Raw genomic sequence first — 16,541 nt, 5'->3', positions numbered from 1 at the left:
TCACTGGCAACACATTTTTCTGAGAGTTATGCTAGAGATAAGACTCAAAGAAAAAGCTCTGTAGTAGCCAACACTCATATGGAAGGTTGTTACTTTCTGGGTGCAGAAACAGAGAACCAAGTCAAACCTAATCAGAGAAAGACAGAAAAGATCCATCTTGATCTGCTATAGGCCTTCATTTGATGTGCTTGTGTTTGAGGCAGTGTCTGTTCCAAAGCAGAGACAGCCGGCCTGGCACTGCATGAGAGCACCTTTAATTCAGCTCAGTAATCGCTTGCACAATTACCTCTTTTGAATGAAACCATCTTGGATATGGACAAAAGTATGGAGGACAGTGACTTAATTTTTTGATTAAAAAAAGGAGCAAGTGAGAGAAAGAAAATGATTTATAATAAGTCCATAGGAACATTCTGTACCTATCTCTTTTCTGATTAGAGAGGTGGCATGGAGCCTGGCTCATTAGGCAGAAGTAATGAGCCAGTCTATATGCCATCTCTAATTAGAGAAAAGATACAGTAGGTACGACTGTACATATAAATTGATAGAATAAAGATAAAAATTATTTAAAATATCCTGTTCCTTCTGTAGCTCTCAGATGTCAAGAACATAACAGAGAAAGTTGTAATAAAAACTAAATAATATTTGAAATAAACCGGTTTCCTGTTACATGTTTTCTAGTCAGGAGTGAAATTTATTTCTACACAGTTTAAAAATATCATCTTCAGTTCACACTGTTCTTTTGAAGCATTAATCCAACATTTAGTATACTGAAGTAGAATAGAAGCAAGCCATTTTAACCCTGCAGTGCATAGGGGACTAATTTATGGCGCTATCAAATACTTTGAGCAACATTTGGTGCAATAAAACACTTTTAGAAGTATAATGGGGATTAAATATTGAAATAAGGCTCACAAGATTTAATGTGTTATTTAAAAATTCTGCACACAGAGTATTTTATAAGATTATGCAATATACTAATTACTCAAACCAAGTTCCTAAATATATAAGTTCCTTAAAAGATTGCTTCTTCACATGAGTTTAGCTTGATCTAAGAGCATACACAAACTAAAGTAATACGGTCTTCATATTTTCTCTTTTGATTGGTACAACAATCATATGGAAATATAGTGTTATCCCTATCTTATTGTTTCACAATAAGAAAATCGATGTTCAAAGAGTTTAAAAATAGTTACCACTTAATGTACATTTACTATACAACAAGCAATTTATATTCTAAACATACATCATCTCACATAATTCTTATAAGATTCCTATGAATTATATATTAAACCACCATTTAATAGATTAGAAACCAGACTTAAAGAGAGTGAATATTTTGATCAAAGAAGTACACCTGGGTTATATTTAAACCAGAGCTTGGCAATTTAACCACAGTGTTTTGAATATCAAAAATATATACCTTCTTTTTTAAAACTAGACGTTGGTCTAATAACTCAGGTCATACAGAAAAACAGAACTAACATTTTATATTATTTCAGAATTAATAAGTGCATCAGACAAAAATATCTACAGGAGATATTTATGGCATGTCCATTATATACATTTATTACAAACATTCAAAAAGAGTTGAGTTCCTGATATGTGCAAATGATAGGATTGTGTACCTATCATAATAATGAGTTTGGCAAGGTCACTGAACATAGGTAAATATAAAAACTGATTATATTTTAATGCAATAGTAACAAAATTAGCAAGTGAAGTTCAAAAACAATACTAAGTATAATTGCATGAAAACCAACAGGCCAAAAAGCCAGAACACTGACAATACCAAATGCTGGTGAGGATGTGCGGCAAAAGGAACTCTCTTTCATTGCTGATAGGAATGTAAAATGATATAGTCATTTTGGAAGACAATTTTACAGTTTCTTACAAAACTAAACATATCTTACCATATGATCCAGTAATTGCGCTCTTTGGTATTTATAAGTTGAAAACTTATGTTCACACAAAAACCTACACACTGATGTTTATAGCAACTTTACTCATAATTGCCAAAACGTGGAAGCAACCAAGATGTCCTTCAGTAGGTGAATGAATAAATCAACTATGCTATATCTAACTATGGAATATTATTTAGTACTAAGAAGATATGAACCACCAAGCCATGAAAGACATGGGGAAATCTTACATGCATATTACTCAGTGAAACAAGCCAATCTGAGGATACATGATTTTTTATTCCAACTATATGATATTCTACAAAAGGTGAAAATACAGAGACAGTGAAAAGATCAGTGATTGCTAGGGGTTAGGATAGAGATAAGGATGAATATGAGGAACATAGAAGATTTTTAGGGAGTGAAACTACTCTGTAGGATACTGGAGTAGTGGATACTTGTCGTTGTACAACACCAAGAGTGAACTTTAATGTAAACTATGGACTGTGGGTGATAATGATGTGTCAATGTAGGTTAATCAATTGTAACAAATATACCATATACCGCTCTGGTGAGGGATATTGACAATGGGGAAGGCTGTGCGTGTGTAGGAGCAGAGAGTATACTGGAACTCTCTATACTTTCCACTCAATTTTTCTGTGACTCTAAAATTGCTCTAAAAAAATACAGTCTATTAAAAAGGAAAACCAATGAATATATTTGAACAAGTCTAACAAATAGGAGTGAGACCTCTATACAGACAACTAAAAACATTGCTGGGAGAAATCAAGGAATATATTACATTTATGGGCTGGATACTTGATATTGTTTAGATGCCCATTCTCCTAAATACAAATTAGTAATTTAAATCTCAACAGAATTTTTTATGAAAATTGAAAAACTGTTTCTAAAATTCATATATAATAGCCAAGGCAATCTTAAAAGAAAAAAAGTTGGAGAACTACTAGATATGAAGACATGTATGAAGTTACAGTAATTAAAACTAAATATTTTGGCCCAAGTATAGATAGACAGACAGATCACTGAGGCAGAATAGAAAGTTCAGAAAGAAACCCATCTTCACATATACAGAGACCTGATTCACGACAACGTTACCACTGCAGAATGGTAGAAACATTGATTTGTTTCAAGAGGCAAGGTTTTCTAGGTTAATTACACATTCAGGTGGGACAAAAATTTTGACCCCTACCTTATATAATCTCAAAATATCTATTCCAGATAGAACATAGACCAAAATTTGAAAAGTAAAATAATAAAGCTTCCTGAATAAACTGTAGAAGGATATCTTCGTGATATCAGGGTTTGCAAAAATAGTCTAAACAGAACACAAAAAGTATTAAGTATAAAACAATGACTAAATTAGACTCATTAAAATTAAGAAGATCTGCTTATCGACAAATACCATCAAGAGAATGTGACTGTAAGCCTTAGCCCAGAAGACCATATTTGCTATCATGTATTTGTCAAAGAACTCATATTCAAAATATGGAAGACCTGCTATAAATTATTAAGAAAAATACAAACTGTCCAATTAAAACTTGGCAAAAGGCTTCACAAAAAAGCATATTCATTTGGCAAATAAGCACATGAAAAGATCTCAGTATCACTAATGATCAGGAAATGCACTACATGGCTACAAGAATGGCAAAGAATGATAACATCTGGCAAAACTAACAGTTGATAAGGATGTGGAACAACTGAAATCCTCAAATATTGCTTGTTGGGACACCCACTTTGGAAAACTTTACAGAATTATTTGCTAAAGCTAAAGATATAACTGCATACACTATGGAAAAATCTCATTGGCATAGTGCTAAGCAAAAAGAACACAAAAGAGTACCTACTTCATGATTTTATTTGTATGATAGCTTGAGAACAGGCAACATTAATCTATGGTTATAGAGGGCTACATTGATGCTATTCTGTTTTTATCTTTACAGTGGATGTTCATTAGGGGACTCTGAGATTCTGGAAATGTTCTATGACTTTTTTTAAATGAGAGTTACACAGGTGTATATAAATATTAAAAACTCATCAAGCTATACCTTTTATATTTATGCACTATCTTGCATACATGTTTTATTTTGTTTAAATATTAAAGGATTACTTTAAAATATCTAGACCACAAAGTTCATAAGCCATCAAAAAACTGAAGAAAACATATACAACATAATATTCTTAACATAAATGAGTTTTTATAAATAAATAAGGAATTATAGAGTATAAATATGGACACATTGTATGAATAAGGAATTCATAAATGAAATGCAAATGATCAAGACATATGTAAAAAGCTACTCAAACTCATTAATGGCCAAATAATTCTGAGTCAGCATTCAACAATATTTTTCACTTAGAGGAATGGCAAGGGTGAAAAAAAAGTGGATAATTTGTAAGGATAGTTAGTGTTTAAGGAAACAAGTACTTGGCTATATATTTTAATGAGGTTATAAATTTTCACAACCTTTCTGGAGGTAGCCCATTGTTATGCATTAGAGCAATCTCTGTAATATGTATTAAAATATAAAATGACCATATACTTCAACCCGGCCATTCAACTTCTATGGATTTATTTTCAGGAAATAATTATAATAACATTAATAATACTATTATTTATGGCAGGGTGCGGTAGCTCACGCCTGTAATCCCAGCACTTTGAGAGGCCAAGGTGGGTGGATCACCTGAGGCCAGGAGTTCTAGACCAGCCTGGCCAACATGGTGAAACCCCATCTCTACCAAAAATACAAAAGTTAGGCGTGGTGGTGCACATCTGTAATCCCAGCTACTCAGGAGGCTGAGGCAGGAGAATCACTTGAACCCAGGAGGCAGAGGTTGCAGAGAGCCGAGATTGCACCACTGCACTCCAGCCTGGGCGACAAGAGCGAAACTCCATGTCAAAAAATAATCATAATAAAATAATAATATTATTATTATTTACTGATATAGTTTAGTAATTTTTTTCAATATATAGCATATATGTTATCTTCTTAAACTACATGGCCAATTTTTAGTGTGCGAAAATATAAACCACATAGTCCAGTTAATTATATGTTAATATTTTTTCTCAGTTTTCATCTAATACTGTATAGTCCTACTTTAACAATGCTGTACATTAAAATCCAGCCCCATGCCCAAGAAAGAGAAAATATAGTTTATATACAGGCATTGTGCTTAGCACTTCATCCATTCATTCATTTAACAAATAAATATTGAGTATCTAATACATGCCAGGTGCTTGAAACACAGTAATGTTTTATACGACATTGCTTCATTTGATCCTTACATTGGCCCTATGGGAAATCAATATTATGATCATCATCATCATCATTTTAAAGTTGGGGTGACTACACTTTAGAGATATTAAAATATCTTGCCAGACCATATAGCTAGTAAGTGAGGAAATGGGATATGAATTCACGCAGGTTGGCACCAAATAGGATATTAAGGAACTGTGCAATCAGGCAACTGCTCAAATACATAGACGTATGTATACGTCTATGTATATGATTCATAGATTGATGGTTGATATATATAAATAGAAATGTAGATATAGACACAGATAAATATATGTGGATATATATATATATGATATTTTCTATAAAATAACTGCTAATTGCACTGAAACATTAAGAAAACCTAAATGTTCATTATAGGAGCTTAAGAAATCTCATAGATTGCAACTATACAATTGCATAGAATACAGCCATTTTAAATGAGAACATATATCTAAATGAGAAGATACATTGACATGAAACGTTGTTTATAACATTTGAAGGAGAAGTATTTATTTTTAGAAGGCTCAGAGGAAGCATGTGTATTGTAATTTTATTTTTGGAAAAATATATTTATATCTCTAGCTAAAAATGTACTAAAAATCTGTAGGAGTATAAAAAAGTTAAATTATATCTATCTCTGAAGATAGAAATATGGAAAATACTTTCTATTTCACAGAGTTCCATATTGTTTAGATTTTTTCATAATGAGCATATATTATATAATAATATAAAATACTATTTTTATTTTAATATGCAGGCATTTTAAAGACCACTGTACTAGATATTTCAAGATAATTTCTTATTTCAACTTCTGGTTTTATTCAATATATAGTATATGATATCTTCTTAAACTATATGGCCCATTTTTAATGTAGTAAATGTAAACATCAGTCCAGTTAATTACATGTCAATACTATTTCTCAGGTTCCATCTAATACTTCGTAGTTCTACTTTAACAATTCTCTACATGAAAATGCAAACCCCTCAGAAAAGAGACAGAAAGGAAATATAGTTTATTACACATTGAAATTACTTAAAAACTGATCAGAATAAAGAAGTTTATATTTGAAAGCTTCCCAAATGTAGTAAGTTATATAGTAGATCCCAAAAGATCTATTATCCATCTGGAACCTGTAACTATGACTTTAATTTGGAAAAAGGGTCTTTGCAAGTATAATTAAGTTAAGGAACTCAGGGTGAGATCCTCCTGACTGTGAGTGGGCCCTAAATCCAATGACAAGTGTCCTTATAACAGAGGCAAAGGGGAGAAGATTCAGAGGAGAAGGCCACATGAAGACTGAGGCAAGATTGCAGTTAGGAAACAGCAAGTAAAGGAACACTAAGGATTGCCAGCAGCTACCACGAAGAGAGACATGGAATAGATTTGCCCTCAGAGCCTCCAGAAGGAACCAACACCACTGAACCCTTAATTTCTGACTTCCAGCTTCCAAAACTGAAAAAATAAATTTTACTTTCATTAATCTGCCACCCAGTTGGTGGTAATTTGTTCAGTAGCCCTAGAAGATGAATACACGTAGATATTTTAAAATATTATTTGTTTGATGCATTTTTAAGAACAATGTAATTGGATGAAATAAATAACATTCTGAAGTCAGAAACTTACCATTTAAACTCTGTCCTATTTGCACAGTACCAGATGCAAAATCTGTAATTGAACCACTTAGAGTTCTTGCATTGAAAGGTGTATGATCCTTCTCCACGCCATTGATAAAGAAGCTGATTTTTGTCTGATGCACCTGTAAGAAATTACCACCATTATTAGTTTAAGTGCATAAACTTTTATTTTATATTAAACACATTTCAGCAGTTTTTATTAAGTAACTTTCTTTCTTCTTTACTTTGTTCAGCTGGGAAGACTGAAAACATTATTTTAATAGCTCAGTGATATCTCCATGTGTTTATCTAGATATAAACCTATATAGTGTCATTTTGTGCTGTGATGATATCTCCCAGGGTGTTCACAGGTATACATAATAGTTTGTCCCATACATGTAACAGCTCTGGTTGCCATGCTTTTACAGGGTTTTTGAGGATATGTTACTTCTTTAAATACAAATTAAATTTGTTATGGCTATATTTGGAAATAGAGCAAAATGAGTACAAGGGAAAGAAATAATTAAAACCAGATATAACTACAAAGAATTGCATGTGGATATAATTCAAGTTACTAGGATCAAATATTTCTTGAATTTACTGTCTTGGGTATTGGTATCCGGTTGGTGATTTTCAGATATACTTTTCCAATGTAGGGTAACAAAAAGTTGCCAATCATATTCTAGACTAATCAATCAAGCAAGTAGCCTAATAACTGCACATATTAGGGATTAGCAATTTTTTTTCTGTAAATAGCTAGAGAATGTTTTTTTCTCTGCAAGTCAAATGGTTTGGTTTTATGGGCCAAATGGTTACTGTCACAACTGCCCAACTCTAATGCTGTAATGCAAAAGCATCCACAGACAATATATAAACAAATGAGCATGGCTGTGTCCAAATAAAACTTTATTTATAAAAACAGGTGGCCAGCCAATTTGACCCACAGGTTGTAGCTTGATAACTCTTGGATTACATGATTAAAAAGCTATGGGATTTTTGTTTATGCGACTGGAGCCCAGAATAGCCAATGCTATCAAACTTTTATGGAAAACACCCATAGATACCTGCACAAAATTTTTAATTGCATACACTTCTAAATAAACTAATCAGCTGTTTGGACATCAACTTCATCTCTGCAAATAGTCTTTTTGTTCAAGTGCTTTTAGCTTAAATGAAAAAGGAATAATTGGTACTCTAATTAGTGAAGGAGCTGAAATGGCAAATAAAAGGCTCTGGAAAGGGGAGGGGTTGAGAGAGGGGAGGAAAGAGTGAGATTTAAGGTCATGCAAAGGAAAGGTTGGATGTTAACATTTTAATTAAAATGATAGCAAAACATTCAACATGCAATTCTGCTGTGGACTTTGAGTGGTAATTATGTATCAGTGTAGGGCCGGCAATTGTAACAAATATAACACCACTCTGGTGCAGGGCTTTAATAGAGGGGGAGGCTGTGGGTACATGGGGGTACAGCATGTTTGGGAGATCTCTGAAATTTCCACTCAGTTTTGCCGTGAGCCTGAAACTGGTTATACTTTCAATGCTTTTATGTTAAAAAGACTTGCAATAATTAATGAAGATAAACATTTATTCTCAAACACCTTAAAATCATGTGAACTATTGCCTTAAAAATCTTTTTCAATGTCCCCCCCCAAAAAACAAGCAAAACAAAACAAAACAAAAAAAACAGGAAGTTACTACAATAATTACTTGGTAATACGGATTTTTTCAAGAAGTTACCCACAATGGTTTTCTCCATTCTAACCACCCTACTTTCATTTAAACTATGTTCTTTCTTAAATCCATTGATCTAGTGTTGCATTTGATTTAATTTTAAAACAAAGCTTTAATATACCTCAAATCATATACCAAGTCCTCAAGGGCCTGGATATATTCCGCTTTGTTGGGTAGTAGGGCTGCATTTTTTTTGCATCCCATTTTTTACAGCCTGTTACTGTCATTTGGTGTTTGACTGTTATCATTATAAAAGATACAGGCTTTTCTACTTTGTTATTTGTAGCATTATCTCATGTTTTACAACATCTTTGCACAACATGCAGGCACATGAAATATAACTAGTGAAAAGTTCTCGGTGGTATTAATGCATAAAAAAGAATGTGGTTCCATCTCTACTGTCTTTACCCAGCCAAAAGCTGATGAACAGCCAATTTTCCTTTATCACATTAGCACAGCCATGAGGGAAGCACATTTGTTCTAGTCAGCTACACTAAAGATACTATTACCAATCTAACATATACATATTTTATATCAGCAGTATTCTCAGAGCATGAGAGAGCCAACAATATATTAACACTAGCATGACAGTTTATTTAAGAAAAGAAAATTGTCTCTGTAGAGGGACAGAAGTTAGAAATGTATGGCTAAAGCTCAGTGTCACTGGTCTAATAAAGGTAATAATTCTTAGGCTTTCTTTATAGCAGGTAACACTCCCGTGACACTTCTGTCATATCATTCAAATAAAAATGTTGTATTTTACAAGTTTAAGTGCACCTTTATTTTGAGTCAGATAGAAGGCATGATTTTGATTTTCTGTATTCACTGTATTATATCTGTTGTCAAGAGTTCAGGACCTTCTTTTTTATCAACTCATCACATATTTGCTTAGTAGAAGAATTCAGTGTCATTTGCAGTGAATTCCAGAAGGATATTTTCACTTTGTAGGTACTTAAATAACGATTAATGATGATCCCAAGCCACTCTCTTCCATTGCCCCCTCCCCTACCAACCACCTTTCCATACATAGGATTAAATCTTTCTTGGTTTTTCCGCACCATGTTTTATGTTCCAAGATTCTCTAAACTATTTTACAATTCTGATCTGGGGCCCCATCACCCTGAAGCTGTAAAGACTGAGGTGGATTTTTGCCATAGCTCATTCCGATGGTCCCCTTGCCAGTTATTTAAGGGAATACATACAATGGAATTTCTGATTTGTGAAAAGAAAGCCTTCTGCTAAAATAAACTTCGCACCTATCTCATTCTCTAGCCCTATGAGGATAAGAGGAGCTCGTGCATGTTTATTGGTGTGTCTTGAATGAATGAATTGACAAAAGCAGTAGCAGTTGTAGAAAAGCCTTTAAATGCCCTTCATAAGAGATCCAAAAACACTTTGGAAAGAAGATACAGAGAAGGTCATGCTCAAATCTTCATTCTCTTCAGTTTCATATTTTATTTTAACCACTTTTTTGGTCACATTTGTGTCCCTGTGATAGATTGTTCTCATCCCTTTGAGTACAAGAGTACACTAGATTTTTTTTTAAGTAGAATTCTTGACACTATCCTCCCATTCTCATGCTAGATTAGTGAGAAGTATAATTCAAAAGTCCAGAAAGTTACACAATAGCTCAGTACCTAGCAAGGGGAAAATAGAATCGAGTCCACCTAGACTACAGCAATTTTCCACAATCACCTGTTCCACTGAAATGCCAGATCTTTGCTGCTATTTTACTTCTGCTGGCCATCAAAACTAAAAGAAACTGCTGACTCAGGCTGGGAAATAGAGAGACAGAATACGTGTGCTGAATTTCTTACTGGACAAATGGTACTCCCATTGCCTACATTCTTCTAATTTAAACTGAATTCATAAAGCATCAACTCGGTACCCACAGTGGCCCTATGAGCTACACTAACAAGAGTTAAGTCATGATCCTTTCTCTCAAGGAGCTTGTATGTATGATGACAACAAAATACATTTTAATATGCTAGATAGTGTTTGAATCACTATAAATGATGATGGTTGTTTCTAACTTAAATACGGAATCTTAATGCAGTCAAGAAGGATTATCTTTTCCAAGGAGTTGCTTTGAGAAATTATGCCTTAATTTGTTAATATATGTGGTGCATAACATATTTTTGGACCTTCTCTGTGTGACTTGCTTTCCCAGAACCAACTTAGAAGCTTCCCAGGAAGAGCAGTTTGATTAATTTGGAGGGCCTCATTTAAAGCAAAACCATTTTATGCATTCAGAATAACACCTTTCTAATAGATTAACATTAAGCGATTTGACAACGTATCTTAAATTTAAATTTCTCCTTAAAAGATCATGATGGATGATACAAATATAAGGAACATCATTTTGAATGCGAAGAAATTCAAACAAAAAAGAAAACCACTGTAATATGAATCAGAAGAGAAAACTTTATGGAGGAGAAAAGTCTTGGACTTTCTGAAATAGAAATTGCCCTGAAATAGAAATTTCTATTTCTAAGTGAAAGAAGGATTTGCATAAAAAGATTCCACTATTCCATCCATAATTTTTAAGCTAAAGTAAGGCAATGTATCCTGAAAACTCTATAAGTTTATTTTAAAAATCACATGTATGTTGTATTCCCCTACCTACGAACACGTGGAATCCCCACACATCCCATCCTATTGCTTACCATCCTAAACCTAAGGCCTTCTGAGTTTTTTCCTCACTCATCTCACCCAATTTATTTCTAACCTTCACCAATAGCCGACCTCCAATCTAATTGGTAAAGTCTCCTCACTGTCTGACGATCACACACCACTTAATCTCATGATGTGTTCAAGCTATTTCCATATAGGCACTTAACTACATTTTTAGTATTTTTCAAAACACACATCTCAAGTCCTCTATTCTCCAATAATCCTTTGCCACCTACTTTGACATTACAAAAGTAGTTAACATATATTAAAAAGCTAGTATGGGCCGGGCATGGAGGCTCACACCTCTAATCCTAGAACTTTGGGAGGCTGAGGCAGGCGGATCATGAGGTCAGGAGTTTGAGACCAGCCTGGCCAACATAGTGAAACCCCGTCTGTACTTAAAAAAAAAAAAAAAAATACAAAAATTAGCTGGGTATGGTGGCACACACCTGTAGTCCCAGCTACTCGGGAGGCTGAGGCAGGAGAATCTCTTGAACCTGGGAGGCAGAGGTTACAGTGAGCCAAGATGGCGCCATTGCACTACAGCCTGGGTGACAGAGTGAGACTCTGCCAAAAAAAAAAAAAAAAAGTATGTCAGACATTGTTCTAAAATATTTATGCATATTCATTCTTTTTAACTTTACAGTTACCTAAGACAGGTTTACCTTTTTCTCCATTTTAAAGATAATTAAAAATAAGCACAGAGGATTGAAAACAAAAATTTGGCCAGGCACAATGGCGTGTGCCTGTAATCCCAGCACTTTGGGAGGCCGAGGTAGGCGGATCACTTGAGGTGAAAAGTTCTAGACCAGCCTGGCCAACATGGCGAAACTCCGTCTCTACTAAAAATACAAAAAAATTAGCCAGTTGTGGTGGTGCATTCCTGTAATTACAGCTACTTGGGAGGCTGAGGCAGGATAATTACTTGAACCGGGGAGGTGGAGGTTGCAGTGAGCCGACATCACGCCACTGCACTCCAGCCTGGGCGACAGAGTGAGACTCTATCCAAAAAAGAAAAAAAGAATAGCTTGGTGCGGTGGCTCACGCCTGTATTCCTAGCAGTTTGGGAGGCAGAGGTAAGTGGATCACGAGGTAGGTAAAGAGGTAAAGAGTTCAAAACCAGCCTGTCCAAGATGGTGAAACCCTGTCCCTGCTAAAAGTACAAAAATTAGCTGGGTGTGGTGGCACGAGCCTGTAATCCGGGCTACTCGGGAGGCTGAAGCAGAGAGTTGCTAAACCCGGGAGGCGGAGGTTGTGGTGAGCCGAGATCGCGCCACTGCACTCCAGCTTGGGGGACAGAGCCAGACTCTGTCTCAAAAAAAAAAAAAAAAAAAAAAAAAAAAAAAAAAAAATTACTCAAGGTGCTATAGAAGCGTGACTGGTGGTTTCAGAGACAGTTTTAAATGGCAAATTTAATTAATAAGTTATAGTCAGTTAGGGTTTTGAAGTAACAGTCAGTTTGTCAAATCCATCCATTTAGCATCTCTCCTATACCTCTACCCAGTGATGATTCAGGATTGGTGTCACCACCTCCCACAATAGGAAAGGTGACATCCCCTGTGTGCTATAACCACTTACTTACTACGTGCCCCTCATTGTGCTGAACATTTTCCCTATATCATCCCACTGCCTTCCCAGATCGCTGCTTCACAATGGTGTTGTCCCCACTTTGCAAAGGAGGACACTCAGGCTAAACTGTGCTAGTATTCTGCCTCTGCAGATTTTGGGAACGCCTTTCTCTTTGAACAGCTTTTACTATTATATGTAATTATTATAAATGATTGAACCCAAAGGTATCTCCTTATAACTTCAGTTCACAAGTTCCAGTTCTAATTATTGAGACTGCACCAAACAAATTTAATCCCTTTTCCATGTGAGAGCTTACATAAACGTAAAGAAGGATGTCATTCCTCTCCTAAGTCTTCTTCAGGATAAATGTGTTTAGTTTCTGTGATGTTCTAAATATGACATAGTTTTTAGTGTCTCTCTTCTTAAAATGTGGCTCCAGAAATACTACAATCTCTAGATGTGGTCTGACCTGTCAAACTGGTACAGGATTGTCACCTTAATACAATTCAAAATTGCAGGCTAGATTTTTGGCAATGACATCATGCAGCTAAAACTGATAAATTAAGTTGAGCTGACTATTAACTAAAATACTGTCTTTTTTTTTCCTGCTTACATCAACAGCTAACTCACATCTACTCAATGCTATACATATGCAGTTGGCTTTGTGGACCCAAAGGTAGGCATTTATATTTATCTATGTTATATTTCATCTTGTTAGATTCAGCCTATTGCTCCCAGCTGTCAAAATCTTTTTGGATGCTATGTCTGTCATGCAGTGCCTTTACCATCCCTCTAAGATTTATGTCATTTGCAAATTTGATTAGCATGCTTTACCTGCTGGACAGAAGCTTAATAAACACTAACTGATTGATCGACTAATTGATACCCCGAAAATGAAAACAACAACATGAACTACGTGATGTTACAACTCTAAGCAATAAAGAAAAGGCATCGTTTTCTAACAAAATGTGTCATACTGTGATTCTTCACATAACTTTTCAGAGTGGCCTTGTTTACTGATATGAATTTTTATATAATTATAAATGCTCCAGTTTATTAAATATTCTCTACTGAGTGACATTTATACAAACAATATGAATAAGTACTTGAGGAAATTATTCAGGGATAGTTGCTTTGGCAGAAATTAACCAGGTGGGTGGCCCACAAATATTTGTAATGTTTGGAATGTGTGTGTGCACCTGCTACTAGTTTAATTGACTGAATAACTGCTTAAATTTTATTTGTTTTGACTATGTTAAAGGTGCTATGGAAAAATGAATTCATACACAGGTATGCCCCTCGAAGATTTTTTCTTGGTTTTGTTTCTGTTTTGCATTTTCCATGAGCTCCTGGTGTTTTATTTCAACACATTTTCCCTCTGTCCACTTCTCTCCATTCCCACACCTTCACACACCCCAAACCAACATATACACTCACTTTCATTTTTTCCTCTCTGAGTAACTCAGACAAGCCAAGCCAGGCTCTTGAAGCGATCTACAGAAAAAGCCTACGTGTACTACATTTGCGCCCTGGGTATGATTCTCCGGATTTGCTGTTCTCCCCTCATCTCTATTAAAGCTCTTCATATACTGCAACCTCCACCAAACAAGTCTCCATTTAATTGATCTTTAAAAATTTAACATAGGAATGCAAGTAGATTTTTTTTTGTCCTATCTTGACTGGATGTGAAACTCTCATGGCCTCTTCTTCCTACACATTTAAATTACTCTCTTCTCTCTACTGCCAAAAAAAAAGCTATTAATTTACACATATACATGATGGAAAATCTGCCAATGGTCTGATTTATTGAATTCCTAAGGAATAGGGAGAGTTCCAGCTGGTTTTTTGTAGATACTGCTTAAAGAGGTGTCATGTACAATTCTACATTTAAGAAAGCTTTTGGTGCACACTTCATCACAATATTAGATACTCTTAATTATTTCAATATATCATTGTGCCTTTTTCTATTTTACTCATGGAGAACAGATGATTTCCAAAAGATTATCAAGTTATCTGTAAAATACCTTAGAAAACTTTTTCAGCATGTTACATCCCAATGAGCTAGAAGTTACTTGTTATAACTACAATGTCCTCTCCTTAAAAGTGAGTCAACCTCTTTTGTCTCCCATGTTTATAAAGAAAACTGCTCTTCATACTCTTACTAAAATCCAATCACTTGTTTGAAAATTGTCCTGTTGTTTGAATATGAAACAAGCACATTATGATATGCTAAGTGTGATGCTACATATACTACACATAAGGGGTATATAAAGCACAGACCTTTTCTTCAAGGAATTTACAATCTGTAATAGAAATGGCATATAAAATACTTTCAATGAAAGGAGGCAATATAATAAATAAATATGAATAAAGTGGTTAGGAACAAAGATGAGAACGTGAAAATATCTTGGAAGTCTCCTCCACCAAATATTTCCCTGTTACTCTTCTTCTCTCTATTGAGGTGTTCCTCAAGTAAGTTGTTTGTACTTCCTCTGTCCATTTTCTCTTTTCCCATTCTATCTGTAATGCAGCTCAATCAGTAGTTTCTGTTTTTTATTACTTTAAAAAATAACTATCTCAAAGTTACAGGAAAGTCACAAGAGTAGTACAAAGAATTTTTTCTGACCCATTTGAGATTAAATTTTTGACCTAATGACCCATTCCCCCTGAATACCGCAACGTGTATTTGCTACAAAAAGACATTCTTTTACATAAGCACGATGTAAACATCAAAGTTATTCGTACATCGCTACCATTTTATCTTTAAAGCCCATTCAAGTTTTGTCAATGACTCCAAAAAGTCTTTTATAGAAAAAACACCTCCAGCCCCAAATCACATGTTGCCTTTAGTTGTCATGACTCTAAGGTTTCTTTTGATCTGAAAGAGACACGTATGTTTATTGCGGCCCTATTCACAATAGCAAAGATTTAGAACCAACCCAAATGTCCAACACCGATAGACTGGATTAAGAAAATGTGGCACATATACACCGTGGAATACTATGCAGCCATAAAAACTGATGAGTTCATGTCCTTTGTAGGAACATGGATGAAACTGGAAACCATCATTCTCAGCAAACTATCGCAAGGACAAAAAACCAAACACCGCATGTTCTCACTCATAGGTGGGAATTGAACAATGAGAACACATGGACACAGGAAGGGGAACATCACACACTGGGGACTTTTGTGGGGTGGGGGGAGGGGGGAGGGATAGCATTGGGAGATATACCTAAAGCTAAATGATGAGTTGATGGGTGCAGCACACCAACATGGCACGTGTATACATATGTAACAAGCCTGCACATTGTGCACATGTACCTTAAAACTTAAAGTATAATAAAATAAAATAAAATAAAAAAGCAGTGCCGACCCCCAAAAAAAAAAAAAGAGTTCTTCAATCTTTCCTTGGCTTTTCTGATCTTAATACTGTTAAAGAGGACCGCCCAGTTATTTTGTAGATTGCCTCTCAATTTGGGTTTGTCTAATTTTTCCTCATGATTAAATTCAGGTGATACAGTGATCATATTATATCTTATCATGTCTTACATCATTTCTATTTGTTCCATTATTAATGATGTTAACTTTAATCATTTGCATTAATATATCTGCCAGGCTTCCACACTGTAAAAATACAATTTTCCCCTTTGCAATTAGCAAACATTTTGCGAGCAGATACTTCGAGACTGTATAAATATCCTATTGCTTATTAAAAATTCAATATATGCTTAGGCTTATTTTTATCTATATAGACTCATGA

At 34.8% G+C, this 16,541-nt stretch overlaps 1 protein-coding gene across 1 annotated transcript in view; it reads right to left on the bottom strand.

Annotated features, from left to right (window-relative positions):
- The window catches only part of USH2A (usherin), a 798,713-nt gene that overhangs the window by 734,563 nt on the left and 47,609 nt on the right, over nucleotides 1-16,541 (bottom strand). Inside the window, exon 3 of the mRNA XM_016938662.4 lies at nucleotides 6,819-6,951. Coding sequence (XP_016794151.3) covers nucleotides 6,819-6,951 — 133 coding nt within the window. The remainder of the gene's footprint in view (nucleotides 1-6,818; nucleotides 6,952-16,541) is intronic.

Source organism: Pan troglodytes, chromosome 1 (genome assembly GCF_028858775.2).
Source record: "Pan troglodytes isolate AG18354 chromosome 1, NHGRI_mPanTro3-v2.0_pri, whole genome shotgun sequence".
Taxonomy (NCBI): domain Eukaryota; kingdom Metazoa; phylum Chordata; class Mammalia; order Primates; family Hominidae; genus Pan; species Pan troglodytes.
This window is presented reverse-complemented; position numbering and strand designations above follow the sequence as displayed.